Genomic DNA, 27,662 nt, shown 5'->3' with positions numbered 1-27,662 from the left:
CTAGACAAAAGAGACTATACTATATATTGACTCCATCTATGCAAAATACAAATAAATTAGAGACAAAAATAGATTAGCAGTTATGTATGGCAGGGGAAGGTCAGACACATTGAAATATGTCTACTAAGAGGTAGGGTTTTTTAATGCTCATTTTTGTGTGTTTTTGTTTTTCCTTTTTTTGGAGTAATGAAAATGCTCTAATATTGATTGAAGTGATGAGTACATAACTTTGTGATTATACCAAATGCCACTGACTGTACACTTTAGATGAACTGTATGGTTTATGAATATTTCAATGAAACTAATTTTTTTAAAAAGTATGTTTTAAAAAGGAAAAAAACACTCAATCTTTTCCAGAAGTCTGAGGACTCCAGATGTTTTCCCTGCATATGCACATAAATACAAAGAAAAATAAAACCTTCCTAAACTGTAGTTAGTTCAAGTGCAAAGATCCAACCCTTACAATTCCAAGATCGGAATATAATGAAGAAAACGAGGCATTTTATTTTCACTTATCCCAAGGAGATCTTAACTTATAAAGTATTTTTCTTCTAAAGAAAAAATTCTGGCTTCAATTAGTATTCCCCAATGTACACAATGTGGCTAAATTATTGTAGACATATAATCTTAAAAAGGAAACATTTAATAAAAAATTGAAATACTTTCCAGGAAACACCTTAAACTGTCAATGGAGAACTATTATTTTCTCTTACCATATGAAGGAGACTCCCGTCCATCTTCTTTATCTGATTCTTTATCTTTTCTTCTCCGGTGGTGATGTTTGTGTCCACGATGCCTATGACGTCGACGACTCTCTTTACTAAATGGAACGTGAACACCAATATACACAGCTCGATGACCTATTCAAAGATTCAGAAGCCAATTAATGGTTTGCCAAAAGGGAAAAAATGATATAAACAAAGTATACCAAAATTTACATCTTTTCTACCATTCAAAGTTACATTATTTGATAATAAAGAATTACATAGATGTTCATTTAATTAAAAATGCTACTTTCCTATTAACTTTTCTTATTCTATAGGGACTATACAGAATCCTTTCATTAAATGAAAATTACACTACATATAAATGTTACTTCTGTAAGCATTCATTTGTAAGACTGAAAAGATACTTAAAGAAAAGCTTGGCCCAACTGAAATAACACTATGTAGACAAAGATTAATTCCATTTATATTTATGGCCAACCCTGGTTAGTAGAGGTAGCTAAGATATGTACTTTAATGATGACTAAATACTTTATAATCAATACTCAAAAATGTATATTTGTAAATATTTTCTAATTTTATAGAGTTTTCCAATATCAAATCAGCAAATTCAAAATTACTGAGGGCTACATTAAATGTAAATTGTCCAAATACTCCAATTACTGGGTAGAAATTATCAGACTGGATAAAAGGAATACTGCAAAGTAGCTGTATGCTTTTAGAACAGAAAAGGCTACTGCTGATGTTGCACTATCTCAACTGTATTCTCACTAATAAAAGTTATGAAAGGCAGTCTCTGCTTGTGTCTACTAAATGAAAATAAATCAGGAAACAAAAGAGCAGCACCATGCCAAATAACAAGAGGCGTGAACTTCCTATCTTAAGGGTTCAAATAATGTTCCTACGTAAACCCTGTTGAGTGAAGGGGGCCATGGGCTAGAAGTTTACTTTGTGACTATGCAAAAAATCAGGCAAAGAGTTGTTTTGCTCTAAGGCACAAAATAAAAATAAGCTATAGTATGAACAGTGAATTACATTATTCTCCTAGCAAATGCTATAATGATATGGTCAAAAAATATTTCATGCAACTCCAGATCTTCATTCTTAAGTGAGATTTAAAACTAATTCTTTCAAATCTAGAGACAGCCAACATGTAACTGGAATCAGTTAAAAAAATAAAAAGATCTGTAAAGTGCCAATTCCATTAACCCCACGAGTTGTATCACATGAACAACAGGATGAGATGGCAATTTTTGCAATTAAAATAAACTAATTTTGGATCATTAGACCTATTCCTTTGGCAAATAAGAAAATCATCTGAAAATCTATCAAAAAACCTTTAAAGTTCGTCAATAAGAACACAATCTAGCCTTGTCCATCAGAGAAAATGAAATCATGGGAAGAATGTATTCTCTCAAACTCTCTTGAGGTAACAGTCTTTAATGAAAAAAAACTGGACACTTATGACCTTGTTTAAATGTACTAAAAGGGCTCAAACTCTAAAACCACCCTGTAACTTCTAATCAAATTCTATTTTGTATCAATACTTAATACAATAATTAATTTTGGAAGGTTATATACTTGATAATGCACATACACAAAATTGTCTTACTATTTTTTCTTTTGCAATTAGCAATCAGGACTCTATAGAGAAAAGCCTTTAAGAACATGTAAATTGCCCACTCATCCTCCAACTTCTTCTATATTTAACATCCAATCATTCTTGCCGAAATCAATCTTCACAATGATAGTTGCATGTGGTGATTTTTTCCCCTAATTTCACAATCTGTAAATTTATTAGTCAGCATTCTACTAAAAGGAAGAGCCTTCCTTTCTCTCGCATTTAGATATTTGCCTGTCTTGTCTATCACTGGTATGGATTCATGGTTCTCCTTCCCCCTTTTTTTTCCCTACACCTAACTACTCTTTCTCTTTGGCAATTACAACCATTTTTGACACAGCATCATAATTGTCAGGATGTTTCCTGGGTCTATAGTTCTTTTTTTATTTAAAAATTTCCAGAAATTATAAATACTCTATACCCACACCAAGCAACAACTTACCATTCCTCTCTCCACCCATCCCCTGGTAACCTCTAATTTTTTCTCTCTCTCTGCAAGTTTACTATTTCTAGATTATTACACATAAGTGAAATCATTTAGTCTTTGCTCTTATGTGTCTTGCAGCATGTCTCAAGACTTCATTCCTTCTTATGGCTAAATAATATTTCATTGTTATGTATGTAGATTTTGTTCATCCTTTCATCTACTGATGGAAACTTGGGTTGTTTCTGCATTTTTGGGTATCGTGAATAATGGTGCTTTAGTATCTGCCTAAGTCTCTGTTTCCAGTTTCTTTGGGTTTACACCTAGGAGTGGCACTGCTGTGTCATATGGTAATTCTGTATTTAATTTTATGAGAAACCACCATACTGTTTTTTTCCATAATGGCTGCACCATTTTCTACTCCCCCAAACAATACACAACAGTTACAATTTCTCCACATCCTCCCCAACACTTGTTATTTTCTTTTTTTTTTTTAATAATACCCATCCTTGTGGTTGTAAAGTAGTATCTAATTGCGGTTATGAGTTGCATTGCCCTAAAGCCTAATGATGTTAAGCATCTTTTCATGTGCTTACTCACCATTTCTATATCTGCTTTGGAAAAATGTCTTTTCAAGTCTTTTGTCCATTTTTTAATTGCCTTTTTGTTGATGAATTATAAGAGTTCTTTAGATATTCTGGATATCAAACCCTTCAATATATGATTTCCAGCTATTTTCTCCTATTCTCTAGGCTGTCTTCACTCTCTTGATACTATTTCTTTGATACATAGAAGTTTTTAATTTTGAAGAAGACAGATTTATCTATTGTCTCTTTTGTTGCTCACGTTTTTGGTATTATAGCAAAGAATTCATTGCCAAAGCTAAGGTAATGAAGACTTGTATCTGTTTTACAGTTTTATCTCTTATACAGTATTTAAGTTTTGATCCATGTTAATTTTCATATATGGAGGGGGTCCAAGTTCATTCTGTTGTATGTGGATATCCAGTTTTCCCAGAATCATTTGTTAAAGAGACTATTCTTCCCCAACTGCATATGCCAGTACCCCTGTAGAAAATCAACTGGCCATAAATGTATGAAACTTCTCCTGGACTTTGAATTCTATTCCACTGGCCTATCTGGCTGTGCTCATGCCAGTACCAAACTGTTTTGATTGATTACTGTAGCTTTGTAGTAAGTTCTGAAATCAGAGATTATCAGTCCTCCAACTTTATTCTGTTTCAAAATTGTTTTGGCTATTCAGAGCCCTTTATAATTCCATATAAATGTGAGTATTGAATTTTCCATTTCTGTAGAAAAGGTTGCTGGAATTTTGATAGGCATTATACTGAATCTATATATTGCTTTGGGTAGTACTGACATCTTAACAATACTAAGTCTTCCAATCCATGAGCAGAGGGTATCCTGCTATTTATCTAGGTATTTTTTAATTTCTTTCAACAGTGCTTTGTAGTTTTCAGTCTTTAGCCTCCTAGGTTTATTCTTACCTATTTTACTCTCGTTTAGATGCTATTGTAAATGGGATTTTTTTTTTTTAATTGAGATACTGGGGCCAGAGATTAAACCGGGACCCCATATGTGGGCAGCCAGTGTGCAATCACTGAGCCACATCGGATCCCCTGAGTTGGTATTTTTGTTTGTTTGCTGTTGTTGTTTTTTTGGGTTTTTCTTTAGGAGGTACTAGGAACTAAACCTGAGACTTCCCATCCATGTAGGAAGCAGGCTCTCAATCACTTGAGCCACCTTTATTCATTGGAATTTATTTTTTACTCTCCTCTTCAAGATGTCCATTGTTAATGTAGAGAGACAATTCATTTTCTGTGATGACCTTTACCTTGCAAATTTGCTGAATTAATTTATTAGCTCTAATAGCATCCTTGCGAATTCCTTTGGATTTACTCTACATAGGGCTATGCTGTGTGAAAACAGAGATAGTTTTAATCCTTGCTTCCCAACTTGGATGCCTTTTATTTCTTTTTTTTGAATAACTATTTGTAGCAGTTTGATATGAATTACAAAAATAGATACTGGATTATGTTTGTAATCTGGTCTCTATCTAGGCATGATTAAGTTATGATTAGGGCTTTGAGGGGACCACGTCATTAGGGTGTTGAGTCCCCACCCTGTGGTGGGTAGGGATTCACAGATAAAAGGCCTGGCAAGGTATAGAGTTGAGGGTTTTTGGTGTTGGGAGTTTTATGCTGAAGCCTTAAGCTAAAGCCCTGGGAAGTAAGATCACAGAGGAAAGACAAGCCAGCCCCAGGAAGAGAGGTACCCTGGGCCAAGGAAGAAGCAAGTCCTGGGAAGAAAGGAACCTTGAACCCAGAAAGAAGCAAGACCCTGGAAGGGAGGAACCCAGGAAGCCTGAACCCTCACAGACGTCAACAGCCATCTTGCTCTAACACATGAAAATAAACTTTGGTGAGGGAAGTAACTTATGCTTTATGGCCCATTATCTGTAAGCTCCTACCCTAAATAAATACCCTTTATAAAAACGAACCAATTTCTGGTATTTTCCATCAGCACCCCTTTGGCTGACTAATACACTGTTCTGGAACTTCAATGATCATGTTGAGTATCAGTGGTGAAAGTGAGTATCTTTGCCTTGTTTCAGATCTTGGGAAAGCTTCTGGTCTTTCACCACTGAATATAATGTTGGCTATGTGTATTGGACATATGTCTTTCATCACTTTTGGGAAGTTCCCTTCTATTTCTAATTTTCTGAGTGTTTAAATCATAAAAGGATACTGAATTTTGTCAAATGCCCTTAGTAAATCCACTGAGATTCACATGCATTTTTTTTTCATTCTATTAAAGTGCGCATTACACTGATTTTCACGTTTAATCACTCTCTCATACCTCAGATAAATCCCACTTAGTTATGATGTATAATCTAACATGCTGTCAGATTCAGCTTGCTAGCACTTTATTAAGGGTTTTTACATCTATATTTATAAGGGAAATTGGTCTCTACTTTTCTTTTCTTGTGCTGTCTTTATCTGGCTTTGGTATCAGGGTAATGTTGCCCTCTTGGCCTCACAGAATGAATTAGGAGGTGTTACCCTCCTGAAATTTTTGGAAGAGTATGAAAAGAAGTGGTGTTCATTCTTCTCAAATGTTAGGTAAAATTCACCTTTGAAGTTACCTGGTCCTAGACTTTTCTTTGCTGGAAGGATTTTGATTATTCAGCACCTTCATGTGCTTTAGGCCCATTGAGATTTTCTATTTCTTCTTGAGTAAAGTTTAGGTAAATTTGTGTGTTTCTAGGAATTTGTCCCTTTCATCTAGATCATCTAATTTGTTGTTGTACAACTGGTCATGGCATTCGCTTTTAATCATTTTTACTCCTGTAAGGTCAGTAGTGATGTCAACATTTTCATTTCTGATTTTAGTTATTTGCAACTTTTCTAAGTCAGATCAATGAAAGTTTGTCCATTTTATTTATCTTTTCAAAGAATCATTGATTTGCAATTGTTTTTCTATTTTCTATATTACTTATCTTCCCTCTCATCTTAATTATCTCCTTCCCTCTATTAATGTTGGATTTAGTTTGCTCTTCTTTTTCTAGTTCCTCACAATGGAAAGTTAAGATTATTATTTTGAGTTCTTTCCTCTTTTTTTAACATAGGCATTCATCACTGTAAATTTCCCTCTGAGCAGTGCCTCTGCTGCATCCCCTAAGTTCTGGCATGTTGTGATTTTGTTTTCAATCATCTCTAAGTATTTTCTAATTTCTTCTATAATTCATTAGCTGTTTAAGTTTGGTAATTTTCACGTATTTCTAAGTTTTCCAGTTTTCTTTCTATTACTGATTTCTAAAGTTTATTCTGTTGTGGTTAGAAAATATTCTCTGTATGATTTCAATATTTTTTAATTTATTGAAACTTAGCTTTGTACCCTAACATATGGTCTCTCTGGAGAATGATCCATGTGCAATAGAGAAGAATGTATATTCTGTTGTTGTTGGGTGAAATATTTTACAAATGTCTGATAGAGCTATTTGGTTTATAGTTTCATTCAAGTCTTCCATTTCCTTATTGACCTTCTGTCTAGATGTTCTATACAATACTGAGCACGGTGTACTGAAGTCTTCAACCATTACTGTAGAATGATCTAATTCTCTCTTCAATTCTGTCAATGTTTGCTTCAAATATTTTGGAATCCTGTTGTTAGGTACATATGTATTTATAATTGTTACATATTCTTGTTGAATTGACCCTTATCAATATATAATGTCTTTCTTTTTCTCTTGTAACAGTTTTTTAAGTCTATTTTGTTTGATATCTATATAGCCATTCTCTTTTGGTTACAATTTGCATGGAATATTTTTTCTGTCCTTTCACTTTCAAACTATATGTGTCTTTGGATCTAAGGTAAGCCTGCTAAAAGTTGAATAATGCTTCTTTATCCATTTTTCCAGACTCAGTCACTAACTAGAGGGTTTAATCCAACAAATATTAATATGTTTCTAAGTAAGTGCCAAGGCACTGGAAAATCAAAGTGAAATGAGTAAGAATAAGGCACTGCCCTCTAGGATCTTCTGCCAAAGAAAAGATACAATAACCTATTAAAACTAATAACCTATAATATAATAGAAGCACATACCAGCCAGGAATATCACATATGAATTCTTTCACAATGATCTTGCTCAAAAGACTCAAAGAAAGCAAGTATGATTAAAAGGCAGAACTCTCCAAGAGACAGTTCCCAATAACTCCTAGATCCATGCAAACTAGCTTAAACTACCGTTTTACTGAAATTCTCCTTCACTGGTCATAAATTACCCTCCACATTGCCATTTCCAGTGGCCTAATTTTATTTCTCATCTATTTTAAAGTTCTCTGCAAAACAATGCCATCCACTCTTTCCTTTTTCAAATTCCCTCCCCTCTTGGTTTCCCTGACTCTCTTACAGTTCTCTTTATACCCTTTTTTTTCAGTGTCCCTTATAAGAAATTCTTGCAATTCATTCTTAAAGATTAATGTTCTCCAAGGTTTCTTGTGGCAGGTTGAGATTATCTATGAATCCCCAAAAGAAAGATTTGTAAACTAATACATTCCTCTGGGTATGACACCTTTTGAATGCATTAGATTCAGCTGGCATGTCTTGATTAAATTACCTGTTAAGATTAGGGCTTTGATTTGACCACATCAGTAGGGTGTGACTAAGGGTTGAGTCCCCACCCCCTTGGTGGGCTGATATAAATGGACACTCACTCAAGAAGACACATGGGAAAAGAGAGAGCTCTACAGATCAAGAGAAAACTTGATCATTTCAGTCGTGCCATGTGACAGAAAGGAGAAGGCTAAACAGCTAAAATCCCAGGAAGAGACATGAGCCATTTGCCTGATAGCCTATAGCCAAGATTGGGAAGAAGCCAGGTCCATGTAGCCTCAAGAATAGGAAGCCCTGAGAGACAAGCCCTCTGCCAGCCTGCAGTTGAGCAAAAGGAAGCCCAAAGGGGAGGGCTGAACGCTTGCAGATATCACTTGCCATCTTGCTTTAACACATGGCAACTGCCTTTGATGACAAAGCAGCCTTGAGATGGACTCTTTAGGGTCTTTTATCCCTAATAAATACCCTTTATAAAAGCCAACAGATTTCTGGTACTTTATATCAGCACCCCTTTGGCTGACTAATACAGTTTCATACTCAAGTCTGCTGTTATTTTTGCTCTATAAACTAGTACTTCCGCAAGCATGGTCCTTGCATCTGAGGGACTAGTAAAAAATTTCTATCCCTAAGCCACACCTTGGACCTTTTGAATTAGCTTTTTAACATGCTCCCCTAGTGAGCCATAAACCCATCAAATTGAAAAGCTTTGCTATCTATTCTTGTGGAACAGCTTCATCCATGCTTTAGCCTAATTCCCAAATCCATACTTTAACTGGATTGCTGGAAGAGCCTACTGTTTGGTCTCCAAAACTCTAATCCTGGAGACTTACCTACCTAAAATTCTAGTAAGACCATATTATTCTCCTGTTTTAAGAGTTAAAACTGTTTCACAAAATACTAGTAAGACCATGTTATTCTCCTGTTTTAGGATTTAAAATTGTTTCACACTGCTTACTAAACTAATTTTAATTTCTTAAGTATTAGATACAAGACTCTCCATGATCTGGCCATGATCTGGTCTTTTCTAGCTTCACACAATCTTCCAATCTTCCCTTTGCTTTGTCCTGTATGTAATAACAACACATACCTACCTTTTTTGCAGTTCCTGAACATACTGTGCTAACTCAGATTTCAATGTTTTAATACATTTTTTTTTCCTGACTAAAAAGTATGCCTTTCTCCACCTTCTTTATCTGGCTTAATTTTAACTTTTCTTCAAGATCCAACTTATCACCTCCTTGAAGAAGACTTCCCTTTAACAGTTTTCAGCCAGACAATTAGGCACCACACCTCCTATTTGCTCCAATATCACCTGGCATATTCCTCAATTATAGCATGCATAATTCTACCTTGAAACTATTAGTTTATTCAAATTATTTCCCTACTAAATAATAAGCACCTTGAGAATATGGACCATTTTTCTTAAAAGCTTACAATAGCTAATAATTATTAAACTCTTAATATATGTCAAGTACATTCTATGTTTTATATGCATTAACTAACTCAATCTTCACAACAAACCTGTGAGGTAAATTCTATTATTCTTAGATTATAGAGTGGAAAATGGGGTATGTCAAGGCTTAAGAAACCTGCCCATGGCCAAACTATTAAGTGCAGAGCCAGGACTAAGGCAGATAAAGACGAGAGTTTGACTTGGTATAAACTCAAGTTTATAACCACCACTTGCTTCATTTATTAGGGTTCTAATTTACAGCTTAGAACAAGCTTTCAATAAATGTTTTTTAAGTAAACAAATTGCATATAGTCTATATCACACAAATGATGTTTAGGGAATCAAGAGTTTACATAGAACATTACTGGATAGTAATTTCATATGTATGTGTCATACTGTCGCTCTTTTTTATGGAAGTTTTATAATATCAAACTTGCAAGAACAGCACAAGAAGTGCCACTGTATTACACTAATTGTTTAAAGTTTACCCTATTTGCCTTATCATATTTTCATTATCTAGCTGTATAAATAACTTTTGAAAAATCATTTGGGAGTAAGTTGTTGTAGGCATTGTCCCCTTTCTTACTAAATATTTCAGTGTATACATATTAAGAACGAACTCAGTAAAATAATCAAAACAAGAAACTTTATAACATTTATACAATTATCTAATCTGCTCTCCATATACAAATGTTGACAATTATTGCAATAACTTCATTTAGGCATAATTTTCCTTTCCACTCCAGAATCCAATCCAGGATCATGCTGTCATACCACTTCAGTCTCTTGTAATCTGAAATAGTAACAGTATTTGTCTTTTTGATGAGTTATTTTGTAGAATGTTCTTCAATTGGGGTACATTTGCTATTTTCTCATAATTATGTTCAAGTTAAGTATTTTTGGCAGAAGCCTATTCACTCAAAGTTTCTGAGAAAACTTGATACTGAGATTTAAATGCATGCAAATTATACAAAAGTTAAGGGTCCTAGGATAATCAAGGAACACAAGAAAGGTGCACTCACTTTGTAAGCTGCACATATTTGAGGGCTGACATTAAACAGTAAGCAATGGTATTTAAATGTACCATTGTACCTTTGAATTAATAAGATAACTACTAAAATTTTAACTTCTCTAGCTCCTCTAATTCAGGATCTAACCATTAGCTTCTAAGTAACTGAGGTTCTTTCTAGAAGTCCTAGTAGGGCTAGAATTTTAAAGGCAATTTAAAAGGCATTAGGTTTCTTTTTTCCTAAGAATGCAAATGAGAACTCTTATATTTGTCTCCTTCCATCTCCTTAAAAGCAACAGATTTTTAATGGCCACTTTTGCTACTAGTTCTCACTGGAGACTTTAACTTAAGTATGTAGTTCCCAAAAAGACAAAAGGGAAAAAAACATTTCACACTATTAGACTGGCCACTATTAAAAAGTCAGAAAACCGTTAGGCAATATATGGAGAGATAGGAATGCTTATTCATTGTTGGTGAGAATGTAGAATGGTACAGCCACTGTAGAGGACTGTTTGGCAGTTCCTAAGAAGTTGAATATAACATGTGATCCGACATTACCATTGCTTAGGTATAAACCCAGAAGAACTAAGAGCAGTGACGCAAACAGACATCTGCACACCAGTATCAGAGTCATTCACAAAACCCAAAAGTTGGAAACAACCCAGGTGTTCATCAACTGATGAATGGATAAACAAATTGTGGTGTATACACACAATGAAATATTATGCAGCAGTAAGAAGAAATGAAGTCGTGAAACATATGACATGGATGAACCTGGAGGAGTGAAGCAAGCCAGACACAAAAGGAAAAATTCTGTATGACTGCATTATTATGAAGTAAATATATGTGAAATATAAATATATAATGTGAAATATGAAGATGGGTAAAATTGCATATATAAGACCGTTTTTCTTTGAGACTGAACAAATGTAGGTTAACTGTACACAATGTTAATATCAGACCAAAAAAAACACTAAGGAGATCAGACACCGAATACTACATATTATTTCATTTATATAAAAGATAAATATAAATCAATTTATAAAGATAAATTAGATCAGTGGTTACGTAGGGCTGGGGAAGGAAGGCTAAGGGGTATGGAATCTTTCTTTTGGGAGTAATGAAATAATTCTAAAATTTTTGAGATGATGAATGTCCAACATTGTGATTAAAAAGCTATTGATTATACACTTTGGAAAGATCATATGCTATGTGAATATAGCTCAATAAATCTGCTAAATAAACAAATAAATAACTGTGCAAGAATAGCCAGAAATACCAGCTATGTACAGTAAGGTGAAGAATTTACTTGTTTGCCTATTTTTTATTATTATTTTTATTATTGAAATAATGAAAATGCTCTAATAATGACTGAAATGATGAATGTACAACTATGTGATTATACCAAATACCACTGATTGTACAGTTTGGATGAACTGTATGCTTTATTAACATGTGCCAATAAAACTGATGTTTTTTTAAAAAATGCACAAAGGAAAAAAATATTCATCGTAACATTTGCTACGAACAGCACATTAACTGTTTAAAGGTTAGCATCACTAATAATAAGTCATATTGATATCATATTTTCACAGATATGATGCACTGATAATGCACATCACCTTTGTGGTATTCTTCCCAGATATCCGTAACTTTAGTGTATTCCTATGACAACGTCAGACAAATCCAAATTGAGGGACATTCTACAAAATAGCTAAAAACTACTCTTCAAAAGTGTCAAGATCATAGACAACAAGGAAAGTCCAAGAAACTATGATAAATTAGAGAAGACTAAGGAGACATGACAACTAAGCTGCCGGATCCTGAACTGGCTCCTGGAACAGAAAAAGGACATCACTGGAAAAAGTGCTGAAATCCAAATAAAATCTGTAGTTTATTTAGGAGTATTATACCAATGTAAATTTCATTTTGATAAATGTATGATGGCTATGTAAAATGTTAACAGTAAAAGACAGGTGAAGGGGATACAGGGACATTCTATCTTATCTTTGCAACTCTTCTGGAACCTAAAATTATTTTTAAATAAAAAGAAGTAAAAGAAAGCATTTGTCAGGACTTCTTCCAGCTTAGGAAAAAAAGATGGGCAAATAATTCATTCTCTCCATAATTATTTGCTGAGATTTTAGCATTGTAACAACTAATTGAACACAGCTATAAAGTGAATATTTGGATGACAACTAATGATAACTGTGGCTTATCAGGTACTCTCATTTGCTCAAAGTACAAATTGCCCAGCCTGTGGAGATTAAAAATAAAAGAATTACCTGATTTTGTAACTGTGGGCTTTCAATTTTCCAAGTTAAAATAATGTTATAATAAATGAAGCTTGAAAAGCATTCTGAAACCTACGTGCTGAGGGTAAAGGGATTATGGAATGAGCAGTGGAAGAAGGAAGTTGTAAATACCAGCTACAACCACATGATGAGTTGCAGAAACAAGAATTATAATGTATTTCTTCCTTATTTTGTTAGGGTTAAGTTTGTATCTATACATAAAGCAACTATCTTTGGTTTTTCTCCCCTATCTTAATCCCTTGTTACATAAGGTAAGTTGAATTAACTTTACATCATGGTATTTCAGTTACAGGATATCAAGGATAAGGGTAACTATCACCCAAGGCCTTGCATCCTCTTCTGGGAAAGGGTTCATGCATTTTCAGTTGTATGCAGTGTAGCTCTATTACATTATATGAATGTACTAGTTGGTTATTGCCTTTATTTAGAGATTAGGAATGGTTAAAGGAGATGTGTAGAGTGACAAGTTGACAAGGAGTTGGCTGTGATGGTTAATTTCATGTATAAGCTTGCCTAGGTTATGGGGTCCAGTTGTTTGGTTAAGCAAGCAGTAGCCTGATTTTACGGTGAGGGTATCTGGTAGATGGATTACCATCTCTATAGTCAGTTAATTTCATCTACTTCTGATTGCCATCTACAATCAACAAAGGAAACTGTCTTCAGCAACGAGGGAAGTTTCCTCATTAATCAGTAAGAACTCTTAAAGCAGAAATGAGGCTTTCAGCAGTCAGAATGAAGAATTTCTGCTCTTGTTCATCCAGCCAGTTTCTCTCCAGCTGCACCTTTTTTCAAGTTTCCAGTTTGCGGCCTGCACTATGGGATTTCAGATTTGCCAAATGCATAATTATGTGAGTGAATTCCTCTATTAAATTTCTTTATATATCTTATGCGTTCTGTTTCTCTGGAGAACTCCGACGAATATATTAGGTAATGTCAATGCTCTCAATAATCAAGGAAGGGAGGATGATTTCTGAAGTACTACAAATGTTCCATGTCTAATATGGTTAGTGGTGTCACGGTGTTTGCTGTACTATTATTCTTTGAATAATACTAAGAAAAATGTGAAGCACTCTTCTAAATGCATGCTCAACCTAACAACAAAAATGCTTCAAAATTAAAAGACATTAATAAACACTCCCTAGCAATTTACCCAATAAGCATAAAATATTATTTTAAACAAACTTACTTTCTAGTTCTTCTTTTTCAAACTTCGTATTCACATTTGAGCTGGTTTTGCCAAGATCCACAACAGCTTCTTCATCGGGACCCTAAAAATAAATTATTCTCATTCACTAATGAAATCAGTATTTGCTAAAGACCTACTATATGCATTATTTTAGACAGCTAAAAAAAATAGACAGCCTTTGTCTCAAAGAACTGGATTCTTATAATAAATAATTGAATTGTTATCTTTTAAAGCATGTATAAGGTCCCCCCTTTTTTTTTCCATACACAAGAGACCACTGAAAATCTCATGTTTTACCTCAATTCTTACCAAAATTACCTTGGCAAAAAAGAAACCATAAAACTGTAACAAGTATTACAGAAGTACTAAGCTGAAAATGCATTTGCCTAGAAGAGGATCATTTGCTTTCTTTATGTATAAGGAAGTTTTTCCTTGGATGTGTAAATTCAATTCAGTGAATATAATAAAATTAAACAACCCAATTATATATCTCAAGATTTTTGAAACATAAAAAGCAAAAAAAAAAAAAAATTTACCAAATAATAAAAACCAAAACAACCCAAACATACCAGAGGCTTAGCTAAGTAACTGATAAATACTTCACTCTCAACAGAAAGACCCTACAGTTCAGAGATGACACAACAAGATGACAATGCAACAAGATGGCAAAGCAACAAGGAAACATAATGACAAACACAACAAGCTGAGAGTAGAAGTGGCTCAAATGACTGGGTGCCTACTTCTCACATGGGAAATCCCAGGTTCAGTTCCGATACCTCCTTAAAAAAAGAAGACAAGCAGACACTGAGTGCAAAACAAGGGTGGGTGGGGGGAAGAAATAAATAAAATAAACCTTAAAAAAATAAAATAAAAGCTCAGGTGTTGAGGTCCGGCAAAAAGTTTATCATTATAAAGTTAATCTGCCACTAAATATTGTAAATGACAAACAGAAAATTATGATAGAAAGTTTATTCTGTAGATATAACATGCATTATCACTTTCACTCTAAGTTAACCAAGAATCAATCAGTTATAAAACTTTTTATCTCCCTACAAAGGAAAAGACATACCAAAATTTAACCTCTAAGGACAGTCTGGCTTTTAGTTATAAATACATACTTTCATAATTCTGTTACTTTCTTCAGTTCAACAAAAAGTCTAAAAGCAGTTCCTGTAAAATATTACAGACTGTTCTCGAATAAAAGTTTAGCTCTAACTTCCCTTAAGATCTTGTGGGCAAAGATGACAAGGAGATTATCACTCCCAATTCCAGATGCTCAATAAAGTCTATTCCATTTTAAGGGGCAAGGAGTAGAGAGCAGTGTACAATGAGTAAGGTACTGTGGACAAAGGACTCTCTCGTGCTCAACCAAGACCAGGACTGGGAGATGTAGTGGAGATTTCTTTGAAAAGATATCTCTAAAAGACATTCACGCTTTTGAAAAGACAGATCTTTTGGCATTTCAAGGCCAACATGGGTCAGATCATGCCAGTGTTGTATATGCAGTAGACAGAGGAACACTACAATGTCTTTCTCAGAGAATTGAAGCAAAGGATGAATGCAAGGAAAAGGAGAGCTCAAGAAGAGGCTAAAGAGCCAGAAATGAGAAGGAAGGAGCTGGGCTTGATGATGGGGTAGATGACTTGAAAGCAATCATTCAAAGCAGACAAAAGGATCAGCAAAAGGAAATAGGCACTTTTTTTGCTCAGATGGAAGCAAAGTACTACAAACCTTCCACAGAAGGAGGGGAGAAAAATAGATCTCAAGAAAGAAAAAAAAAAGTAATTTATACTTTTCTAAGGTCCGCATGCCTTAATTGGTACCTTTGTAGGCAAGATGCAGTCACAATTCGAAGGCAAAAATCACCCCAACCCTTGAGGTAAGTTGTCTTTCCAGCCTAAAGTATTCAAAATAACTATGTAAACTAAACTGAATACCCCATTTCCTAGAAATCTGACATTCAAGAAATGGTTTCAAAGAAGATACACATGATGAGGGCAGTATACTTCCTGAGAGCACATGCTCCATGGCTCATGGATTCTATAAAGGGAATCCTATCTAGAATGTGGGTCTGTCAGATACTGCCTTTAGCAATTTCCATTTTGCCACGCAGCAGTGAGCTACAACAAATCCACAGAGTGATTGTCTTGTTTATTAAACAGGTACTTTATGCTAGAACATCCTCGAAAAACATTTGCCAAGCAGCTATCTTCTAAATACTTGCCATTTTGCTTTTGTACTGAATGATCTTGAACAGACAACTTCTCCCTTTTGTTTTACTCAAACAGGTTTGGTACTTTATGCCTGAAGCACCAGAGAAAAGGGAGCGTTCAAATTAGTTCAAGTATTTTTATATAAGACTTGAGCATGACTAAATAATTAAGTAAAATTTAATGTTAAGTTCTGAGGCTTTTAAAATGATCACGGTGGTTATTTAAAATATGACTTGGTGGAGTGGGGAACTCCAGGACCCAGTCCTTTCACCAAAACAACTATTAAACAAGCAAGAGCGATCTGAAACAACAATTTTTAAACTCCAGAGAGAACACTGTATAGCATTAGGGAACGTTCAGCAAAGTGGCAGGATACAAAGTCAATAGTGTTTCCATATACTAGTAATTAGCAAGCTGAGGAAGAAATCAAGAAAAAGATTCCATTAACAATAGCAACAAAACTCAAATATCTAAGAATTAATTTAACCAGGAAAGTAAAGGATCTGTATTCAGAAAACTACAAACCACTGCTAAAAGAAATCAAAGACAACTCAAACAAATGGAAGGACATTCCATGTTCAAGAACGGAAAGACTAGACGTCATGAAGATGTCAATTCTACCCAAATGGGTAGAATTTTACAGATTAAATGCAATACCAATCAAAAATCCAACAGCCTACTTTACAGAAATAGAAAAAGCAATGACCAAATTTATTTGAAAGGGAAAGGGGTCCCAAATAGCCAAAAAAATCATAAAAAGGAAGTGGGAGGACTCACGCTTCCTGACCTTGAAGTGCATTATAAAGCTACAGTGGTCAACACAGCATAGTACTGGCATAAAGATAGACACAATGTTCAATGGAATCAAACTGAGAGTTCAAAAACACACCCTCACCTCTAAGGTCAACTCATTTTAATAAGCCTACCAGGTCCTCTTTCCCGGGGCAGAACAGTCTCTTCAACAAATGGTGCAGGGAGAACTGTCTATACATAACCAAATGTATGAAAGAGGCCCCCCTATCTCATTCCCTATACAAGAATCACCTCAAAATGCATCAAAGATCTAAACATAAAAGCTAGGACCATAGCTTTTACTAGAAGAAAAGTTTAAAAATGTAACATGGGAAACGGACTTTGGCCCAGTGGTTAGGGCGTCCGTCTACCACATGGGAGGCCCGCGGTTCAAGCCCCGGGCCTCCTTGACCCGTGTGGAGCTGGCCCATGCGCAGTGCTGACGCGCGCAAGGAATGCCCTGCCACGCAGGGTGTCCCCCGCGTAGGGGAGCCCCAAGCGCAAGGAGTGCACCCATAAGGAGAGCCGCCCAGCGCGAAGGAGGGAGCAGCCTGCCCAGGAATGGCGCCGCCCACACTTCCTGTGCCGCTGATGACAACAGAAGCGGACAAAGAAACAAGAAACAAGACGCAGCAAAAAGACACAGAAAACAGACAACCGGGGGAGGGGAGGGGAATTAAATAAATAAAAATAAATCTTTAAAAAAAAAAAAATGTAACATGACACTATATAGCATAGAAAAACACATGTGAAATGTGAATGAGTAAAATTGCAAATATAAGACCATTTTTCTTTGAAACTGAACAAATGCATGGTACTGCTACAAAATGTTAATATCAGACAAAAAATTATGATAAGTGAAAGAAAACAGATACAAAGTACTACATAGTTATGACTCCATTTACACAAAATGTAAATAGAAATCAATTTATAAAAATGGCAAAGAAAAATACACTAAAAAATGCTCTGCATCATTGGCTATTAAGGAAATGTAAATCAAAGCTACAATGAGCAGAAGGGGACTTGGCCCAGTGGTTAGGGTGTCCGTCTACCACATGGGAGGTCTGCGGTTCAAACCCCGGGCCTCCTTGACCCATGTGGAGCTGGCCCATGCACAGTGCTGATGCGCTCAAGGAGTGCCGTGCCACGAAGGGGTGTCCCCTGCGTAGGGGAGCCCCACGTGCGAGGAGTGCGCCCCATAAGGAGAGCCGCCCAGCACGAAAGAAAGTGCAGCCTGCCCAGGAATGGTGCCGCACACACGGAGAGCTGACACAGCAAGATGACGCAACCAAAAGAAACACAGATTCTCATGCTGCTGACAACAACAGAAGAAGACAAAGAAGACACAGCAAATAGACACAGAGAACAGACAACCCAGATATGGGGGGAAGGGGAGAGAAATAAAGAAATAAATAAATCTTAAAAAAATAAAAAAAGATGATGCAACAAAAAGAAACAGATTCCCATGCCGCTGACAACAACAGAAGCAGACAAAGAAGAACATTCAGCAAATAGACACAGAGAACAGACAACTGAGGAGGGGAAAGGGGAGAGAAAAAAATGAATCTTTAAAGAAAAAAAAAGCAACAGTGAGATATCATTTCATACCTACAAGAATGGCCACTATTAACAAAATAGAAAACTGCAAGTGTTGGAGAGGATGTGGAGAGATAGGAATGCTTATTCACTGCTGGTGGGAATGTAGAATGGTAAAGCCACTGTGGAGGAAAGTTTGGCAGTTCCTAAGGAAGTTAGATATAGATCTCCCAGGTAACCCGTAATACCACTACTAGGTATATACCCAGAGGAACTGAGAGCAGTGACACAGACATCTGCACACTGATGTTCACAGTGATACTATTCACAATTGCTAAAAGATGAAAACAACCCAGGTGTCCACCAACTGACGAATGGATAAACAAACTGGTATGTACACACAATGCAGTATTTATTTTATTCAGCATAAGAAGAAATGAAGTTGTGATGCATATGACAACGTGGACAAAACTAGAAGACATTATGTTGAGTGAAGTAAGCCAGTCACAAAAGGACAAAAACTATGACTTCACTATATGAACTAAATATAATGAGCAAACTCATGGTGCTAATAGCTAGAATATAAGTCACCAGAGAAAAGAATGTGATTAAAGAATGGAAAGCTGAGGTTCAACCTGCATAGAACTGGCAAAAAATATGCCAGACCAATATGACATTAATGCTTGTACTTATGAGCCTTATTCTTCTATAACCAAAACTTAGCCTAACAATAACTACTGCCCAAGACTTACCTCCTAAAAACCTCCTACTCAAATGTGACCTCTAAGACAAACTCAGCAAATAAACTCACTACCTTCCCCCTGGGCACAGGACATGACTCCCAAGGATAAGCCTCCCTGTCACTAGGGATTAATAAAAAATACCAACCAATGACGCATCTGACAAAAGATCTTGACTCAAAGGATGAAATATTAAATGCAAAAGAGTTTTTATGGCTAAGAGATTTCAAAGTGAGTCAGGAAGTCATTCCAGAGTTAAGCTTATGTACCTCCCTGACAGGTCTCACTAACTGCCACAGTAAACAAAACCAAAACAGGGGTGCTCCTGAGGGCTCTAGGGACATCCAGACACTATAGGCAAGGCACACAACCCTATGAAATCAGCACCCCATCAGTGGGCCTTACCTTTTATCCCAGTGCTAAGTATAATCAACAAGTATCATTAAAATTCTTTTAGCATAATTGACTTTTATTCCTACTACCTCTGATAACAGCACTTTTCCCCCACTGAATCAAACACCCATCTCCTCAATATATTAACTTTCCTATTTCATCTAACTCATTAAGAGCAACAAGTTTGCATGGCAATGGGTAATCTGACCAATCTGAAACCTCTTCCAAATAGACACCAAGTACTACCATAAAGAATTATATTTTTATTTGAAATTGGGATAAACTTCTTTATTAAAGGTTTTTCACCAATTCATAAAAAGAAAAGAACACAGGAAAAGGAGAACATGAAAATAGTCTTATAAGTCATCAAGATACAAATATAAATACCTCATTTGTTTTAAAAAGGACTGATCATTTTGATATGTAAACAGCAAAATAGTTTCAAGTAATAATATTAACTGTACCTTCCTTATTCCTTTAGAAAAAGGTTTCTGGTAAGAGAACATTAACTCACAGTTGAGTTTTAATGATCAGATTATGTAACCGTTTCTATTCAATGGGAAAATAAGTGCCACATTTCACTGCATGTCAATATGCAAGGTGAATAACTGATGCAGTCAATATTACCGAAAATATTTTCAATTATATGCAAACAAGTGAAATAAAAAGAGGGGCGTTTGCTTGAATGATACATATATTTGCACTGGCAAAATCAGACTGACGTTTTATCATCTACGGGATTCATAGTTAAAACAGCAAAATGGTAAACAATGAAAAAATAAATAAAAAGTGTAATGATATTTAAAAGTTTTTACATAGCTTAAATATTAAATTGCTCTGTATTTGATGTGGTGTTTCTCAATTGGCTTGGGAAATGTTTAAGTTCCTAAAACTAATTCACTAAAAAAAAGAAATATTCTCCAGTTCAACTAGTAATAAATTAGTCTTTTGATTACTGCTCTTAGAATGATCCAACTTCACATCATTTCCAGTTAAATAAATAGGAAAATATAGTAGGCTTAAATCAGAATAAACCAGCACCTGTATAAATACATAATTAGATGCCACACGACTACAGATGGTAGTCAGATCAATAGAAGTGGATGGTTTGACCAACAAGAGCATATAAAATAGGCAGAAAAGATATTGGGGGCAGGGAGAACTAACACTGAAGGCGAAAGCAAAAAAAAAAAAAAAAACACACAAGTGAAAAAAATTAAGTTACATTTTTATCAATCCAATTACAGAGTATTTTCCCAATTTGCCAAGATAAACTTCCAACCATTTCCATTTTCTTTTGTAGTTGCTCTTATTGCCTTAGCATCTTCTATAGTATATATTAACAACAAACTAGGGGAAGCGGACCTGGCCCAATGGATAGAGTGTCCGCCTACTGCATGGGAGGTCCCTGGTTCAAACCCCGGGCCTCCTTGACCCGTGTGGAGCTGGCCCATGCAGTGCTGATGCCCGCAAGGAGTAACATGCCACGCAGGAGTGTTCCCAGCGTAGAGGAGTCCCATGCGCAAGGAGTGCGCCCTCTAAGGAGAGCCGCCCAGCGCTAAAAAAAGTGCAGCCTGCCCAAGAATGGTGCTGTGCACACAGAGAGCTGACAAAACAAGATGACGCAACAAAAAAGAAACAGATTCCCGGTGCCACTGATAAGGATAGAAGCAGTCACAGAAGAACACAGCAAGTAGACACAGAGAGCAAACAACTGGGGGGGGGGGCAAGGAGAGAGAAATACATAAATAGATAAATCTTAAAAAAAATTAAAAAAAGGAAACTAGGATGACACCTAATGTAGTTAATGTCACTACTTTCAATGTTCAAATATAAACAGGAGGGTCAGTTTGTTTTACAAATGATCTAGTAGATTTCTTTTATGATTTCCCCCAACATTTGATCTAAAATACCAAGTTATTTTTGTGTATAGTTTTCAATGTATACAAGTAAACTCATATACAATTGTCCCTTACTATCTAAACTCTGTATTCAAATTCTATCTAAACTCAGAAACTGAATAGATTTGACTATTTTCAAATAACTTCCTTGGTATCCACTCTATTTGCTATCCAAAACACAGAACCAGACAGCGTATATATAAAGAAAATTCTGTTCTCTTGATGACCAAATTTACTTTCTGAAGCCTAGATATTCAAACTGTAGAACGGAATAGATTTGGTTAGCAAGAGACACTTGTATATTACTTTGAATGAATGATGGTCAATTAATACAGGAAACTCAGAGAAGTTAAGTGACCTGCTATGGCCCCATATCTAAGGGAGCAGAAAGAGGTTATGGGGACATGAGACAATTTCACATAATAGAGTAACCAGGTAAGTATGGTTAATCAAACTGCCTCATAACACTCATGTGCTTAATGAGGAAAGACCAAAGTAGGAAACAAATAATACAAAAATGAATAATGAAGTATCATCCATTAAACATGTCATATTCTAAAACCTTAGGTTTCCTTCTAAATAAAAGACAAAGAAGTTGTATCCCAAGAGGCAGCATACAGTCCATTCTATTCTAAAAAGGGATTAACAGCTCCCATTCCAAATCTTCTTTTAGCCTCCACAACTGCCAGGATAGAAAGGAAAACAATACACAACTCTCACCCACAAACAACAACAAAAATCTTCTATTTCTATTTAGAAATACTTATATGCTAAGTTATACTAAAAATAACTCTAGTCGGCTAACACACAATGAAAACTAAAATTGAGCAATCTCAACATTTATTGACTTAAAGCACATATGGCCTTACACTTTAAAACAATTATCTCAGAAAAATACTCCAATGTGCAAAAAAGGGACATCCATCAGCACATTCTCTCAGTTTACTCACCTTGTTCTTACTATATACTATCTTTTATATCCTGAGCAAGTCATTTAACTTCTGTGAACTTTCATTTTCATTGACATATTGCTTTAATAATAATAATGAAGTGAAATAAAAATGTATGTAATGAGAAGGTAATCAAATAAATAAGAAAACTAATGATACCATTTGAAAAAGCTGACAAAAAAAATGAAGTAGCTCTAAATGTAATATACACCGACAAGAAAAGACCCCCAGCATATATTGTTTAGTAAAAAAGCAAGTCGAATAAGCACATTTGTGGGAAAAAAAAATTTTTTTCACACAAACCAAAACTATTTCCATATGTAATGGAAATATAATATGATTTATTTATAAAAGAAATGAAAAGGACTGATCGGATTCACACTAATTGTTAACAGTGCTCACTTCTGGACCCAGTTTAAATGAAAGCCAAGTGAGAATACTATTATTACTGGGTTTTCAATGAGAATATTTTCGTTTGTAAGTTATACAACAAACCAAATTTTGGATTTCATAAATTCAAAAAAATTCAGAGCACTAGCACTACAAAAAAAAGGAAAAAAAAACAGCATCGCGGCTTCACTTTTTCCCTTCCCTTAAAAACACTGCTTAGCATTTCAACAACTCTGAAATATAAATCAGAAAGGCAGAGTCTGTTATAAATGCAAACATTAAACAGGCCACACAAAGTGGCCATATGGATATATTGTAATTAAACCAACAAAGTAAAAAGATTACAAATGAGTGTATATTAAAAATCCCTCAGAATGAAACCATTTGATGTTTCAAGGGGGACATTTTTGAAACTAATATACTATACATTAAATCCTAACATTTAAGGATAATGTTTTAAGTCATATTTCTTAATAAGGAGCAAATTAATATGTTATGTAGAGCATGATTTCATATGTGTCCTTTTTGAAAGTATACACAAAAAAGTACATGCAAATTAAATGTTGGAAGTCTATCAAACTGCCAACACTATCTCACTCTAATGATTGGAAAAATAATGGGGAATAACACAAAGACAGACAGTCCTGTAGAGTTTAATTCTTTGCTACAAAAAAATAAAGTTTTACTTTTAGTATTTTAAAAAACAAAAAGAAGAAAGCAGATGTGGCTCAGATGATTGCATTCCCACCTACCACATGGGAGGTCCCTGGTTTGGTTCCAGTGCCTCCTAAAGACGACAGCTGAGGCAATAAGAGACACAAGAAAAACATAATGAGAGATACAAAAAGGCAAGGAGCAGAGGCTCCCGGTGCCTCCTAAAGAAGAGGAGCAAGACCACGAGCTGGCGCGATGAACAGGCACTGCAAGCTGACACAAGAGACACAACAAAGCAGGGAACAGAGGTGGCTCAAACAATTAGGCACCTCCGTCCCATATAGTAGGTCCCGGGTGCGATTCCTGATGCCTCCTAAAGAAAAAAGGAAGATGAACAGACACAGCAAGTATAAGCAACGAGGAAGTGGGGAAAACTAAAAAAATCTTTTAAAAAAAGAACACATACAAATTTCAATCTGTTAACAGACATCAGTTATGTCTGGATCTGAATCCAGAAATGACTCATTTTTTACCTCCAAGAATATAGCGGAAAATTAAAAACAGGAAGAGCAAACCCTGATATCAAAATATTTTCCTTGCTCACCTCAGATAACTGAGGCACATAAGGCCATGGCTTAGAAAGCCTATATAAAATGAAATAAAGCCATAACACTAAGAATACTCAAATACACAAAAGAATAAAAAGCACGCAAATTTTCTCAATGAGGGATTGACTCACTCTAATCCTAAAGAAATGATTTAGCCCAGGCTTCAAATTTTTATTTATAAAATAAGGTAACTATTGAGACTATAACTCTCTATAACATAGAAAACAGGTTTAAGAATTATCTATTTAAGAGCATAAAGAGGGAAGCGGATGTGGCTCAACTGATAGAGTGTCCACCTACTATATAGGAGTCCAAGGTTCAAACCCAGGGCCTCCTGGCCCATATGGGGAGCTGGCCCATGCGCAGTGCTGCAGCGAGCAAGGAATGCCATGCTACGCAGGGGTGTCTCCTGCATAGGGCAGCCCACGTGCAAGGAATGAGCCCCACAAAGAGAGTCGCCCCATGCAAAACAAAAGTGCAGCCCACCCAGGAGTGGCGCTGCACACAGAGAGCTGACACAGCAAGATGATGCAACAAGAAGAGACACAGATACCAGGTGCCTCCGAGAATGCAAGCAGACACAGAAGAACACACAATGAATGAACACAAGAGAACACAACGGGGGGAAGGAAATAAATAAAACTTAAAAAAAAATAATAAGAGCATAAAGAAAGTTTAAATTCTCTATATGAAATGATATATTTATTATGATACAGGTTATTTACTGGACCATTAGGTATAATAGAAAAAGACTGGAAACAACCCAAGGAATGGATAAACTACGGCACATGCACACAATGGAATACCATAATGAGGATATTCTCTGTGTACTGATAGGGAAAAATATCTAGTAGCTATTGTAAAATGAAGCTATACACAAGACACAGAACCAGATATAGTGAATGCAACATTCTGTGTAAGAAAGTCCTCAGAATAGGAATATGTGAATTTCCAAAAAAAAAAAAAAAACACTGGAAAGATATACAATAGTAAAACTGGTAACCTCCTGCAGCAGATGCATAAAAGGTAGATCTGTGGAGTAATAAATATTAATAAATTATATTGCTTCGACTTTTTTAACCATGTAAATATAAACATAAACTTAAGTGTACAATCTCAAGTCAGTCACTTCACTTACCCATCTCTGTTCTCATCTAGCAACAAGACGCAGTATCTACCTTAGAGTGGTGGGGTGAAACACAAAGTGAAAGGGCCACGCCCAAGTGCATAACCCACAGAAGAGGCCCGTGTTTCTACTGAATCTGAATGAGGAAAATGTACTATTCAATTTTTCTGTAAAACATACTTTCTCATCTACCATATAGCTTTATAACTATGTTGATGACAGAAGTCTTATGAGTATAAAAGTCTTAAATAACTGGTAATTTCCTAATTAAAACTGATGTCAAGAATAAGACTTTAAATGTATCTTAAAACAGTTTCATGGTTGTATAGGACATGCACACCTGAGTATCTAGTGGTTAAATGTCAAGATACCTGCAACTAACTTTTATAAGGATCTAAAAATTTATTACTTCAAGAGATTTCTAGTCTTTATGATTTATTTAGACTTCACTGGGAAGCTTGTTACCCTTGCACTACCCTAGAGATGCTGGTTCAGTAGGTTAAGGCGGCACCCAATCATCTGGATATTTAATAGCCTCTCTGTGTAATTCTGGTGCACACCATTTAAGAACTATGTCCTTGGACTGTGTCAAAGACTTAAGTTCCACGTTTTGAAATTGCTCATCAACAGTGGGTGCTTCTTGCCCTTAGTCATTGTAATGTTCACTCCATAAGCTTTCATTGTATTACAAGCAGTGCTAAATCTATAGCATTACAAAAGTTGATCAGTATGTCAAGCATTGCCCCAAAGTGCCTAGAACAATCTACCAAAGTATATTTAAATAACAATGTTCCTCCAACCTTATCCTTATTGACTACCAAGAGTTGAATTTAAAAATAAGGAAATTATGAGTATTTGGGCAAAAAGCTTATAAGTAAGGTAAATATTCTCTAATTCAATTAAAGGGGGATATCAACAAAGACTGTTGTTTTATAAAGCAAAAAGCCAAAGAATGATATGAATAATTTCTAAAGAATGCATTTGTCATTTTCTGATCGATGCATTATTGCGAAATGAGTGGAACAGAATAGGTTCTAGAAAAAATACAGTAAAGGTAAATAGAAGAAAGTTATACTGCATATTTTAAACTCAGGCAATCATGTGATTCAAAAGATAAAAAAAAACTTGGGTAAAATGCTTTGTCACCAGAAAGAGGAGAAAGTACAGATTCAGAAAGCGAAACACAAAAAGTTTCATAAATTTTTATTTTCAATAGCTTGGTTGAAACTAAAGATAATTTAAGTTGCAAGAAAAAGTTTCAAAGGAAAAAGGAGTGAAGAAAGAAAGGAAAAAGGAAAGAAGGAGTGAGGGAACGAGAACTCAAAGAGGCATGACACATAAAAACTGGCAAGTGGAAGCCTCCGGTGACAAAGAGGATGTGGTTTAGCAATACACTCCGTCAGATGCTTCGTTACAAGGCACAAGCGTTATGGGAAAATGGAAAGCCCTGCCAGGATTCTACCTGAAACTGTAAATCGCAAATACTTAGTACAGTTTCTATGAGGAAATGCATTCATTCCAAGTTCTAATTTGGTACACACACCAAGAATACTTAAGAATCCCTCGATTTAAGGTTATTGAGTTATGTGGAAATTTATTAACAAAAATGAGGGCAATTTTCTGAAACTGGTTGTTTTTATAGCTCTTTCAACTTTATTAATAATTTAAACATATCGAAAGGCACAAGAGGGGAAACTAACAAAAGATCCAGGAGGTGTATTTTTGCACAAGGAAGTTCAGTGGGTGTTGGCCAAGATGGCCCATCTTCTATCAGCACAGGGTTATCATTAGGCACTTTTAGGAATTTTTAAGGTTCCAAAGTCTTACTCCACTGAAAAACCAAGAGAGCAAGAAATCTCTCAGTAATATAGTGTGGTTTTACCTGTTCTTCTTCTCCTGAGATACCCCGTGGTCTCCATGAATCTTACGGACCCTGAAAGAACTCTGATTTCCTGAAGGACTAGGAATTAAATTGCTTTTCTCTAGCATGGACTCAATCATTCATTCATCAAATACTTACTGAGTACTTACTAAGCACCAAACATTGCTCCAGATACTGGAGATACCTCAGTAAACGAAAAACTAATGTACAGGCGCTCCCTGGTAGTCTAGTGGTTAGGATTCGGTGTTCTCACCGCCGCTGCCCAGGTTCGGTTCCCAGTCAGGGAAGCCCTTCTTCTTTATTTTTTTAATGTAACATTTAAAAGAAAATAAAGAAAAACAAAAAACTAACGTACATGTGCATGATTGTTTTTTAAGCTCACAACCTCTATAAAAAAATATATTTAAAAAAATAATAGGGTGGATTAGGGGGAAAATACACCAAAGGTAAGATAAAGACTATAGTTAGTAGTAATGTTTTGACCATGCTTGCACATAGTTTGTAAAAAATGTTTCACAACAATGCAAGCTGTTGGTGGTGAGGTGATGCATGGGAGCCCTGTATGATGTTATGCATGTTGATTTTGTAAGTTCACAACTTTTACTACAC

At 35.5% G+C, this 27,662-nt stretch overlaps 1 protein-coding gene and 1 pseudogene across 2 annotated transcripts in view; one reads left to right on the top strand and one right to left on the bottom strand.

Moving 5' to 3' along the window:
- SLC4A7 (solute carrier family 4 member 7) overlaps positions 1-27,662 on the bottom strand; it is a 116,444-nt gene that overhangs the window by 55,214 nt on the left and 33,568 nt on the right. For both annotated transcript variants that reach the window (XM_058290765.2, XM_071212862.1), the window contains exons 2-3: positions 13,869-13,950; positions 714-860 (exon numbers count right to left, since the gene is read on the bottom strand). In XM_058290765.2, the coding sequence (XP_058146748.1) occupies positions 714-860; positions 13,869-13,950 (229 nt within the window). The remainder of the gene's footprint in view (positions 1-713; positions 861-13,868; positions 13,951-27,662) is intronic.
- LOC139437939 (dnaJ homolog subfamily C member 9-like) overlaps positions 14,515-27,662 on the top strand; it is a 46,065-nt pseudogene continuing 32,917 nt past the window's right edge.

This window comes from Dasypus novemcinctus, chromosome 31, assembly GCF_030445035.2.
Source record: "Dasypus novemcinctus isolate mDasNov1 chromosome 31, mDasNov1.1.hap2, whole genome shotgun sequence".
Classification (NCBI taxonomy): Eukaryota; Metazoa; Chordata; class Mammalia; order Cingulata; family Dasypodidae; genus Dasypus; species Dasypus novemcinctus.
This window is presented reverse-complemented; position numbering and strand designations above follow the sequence as displayed.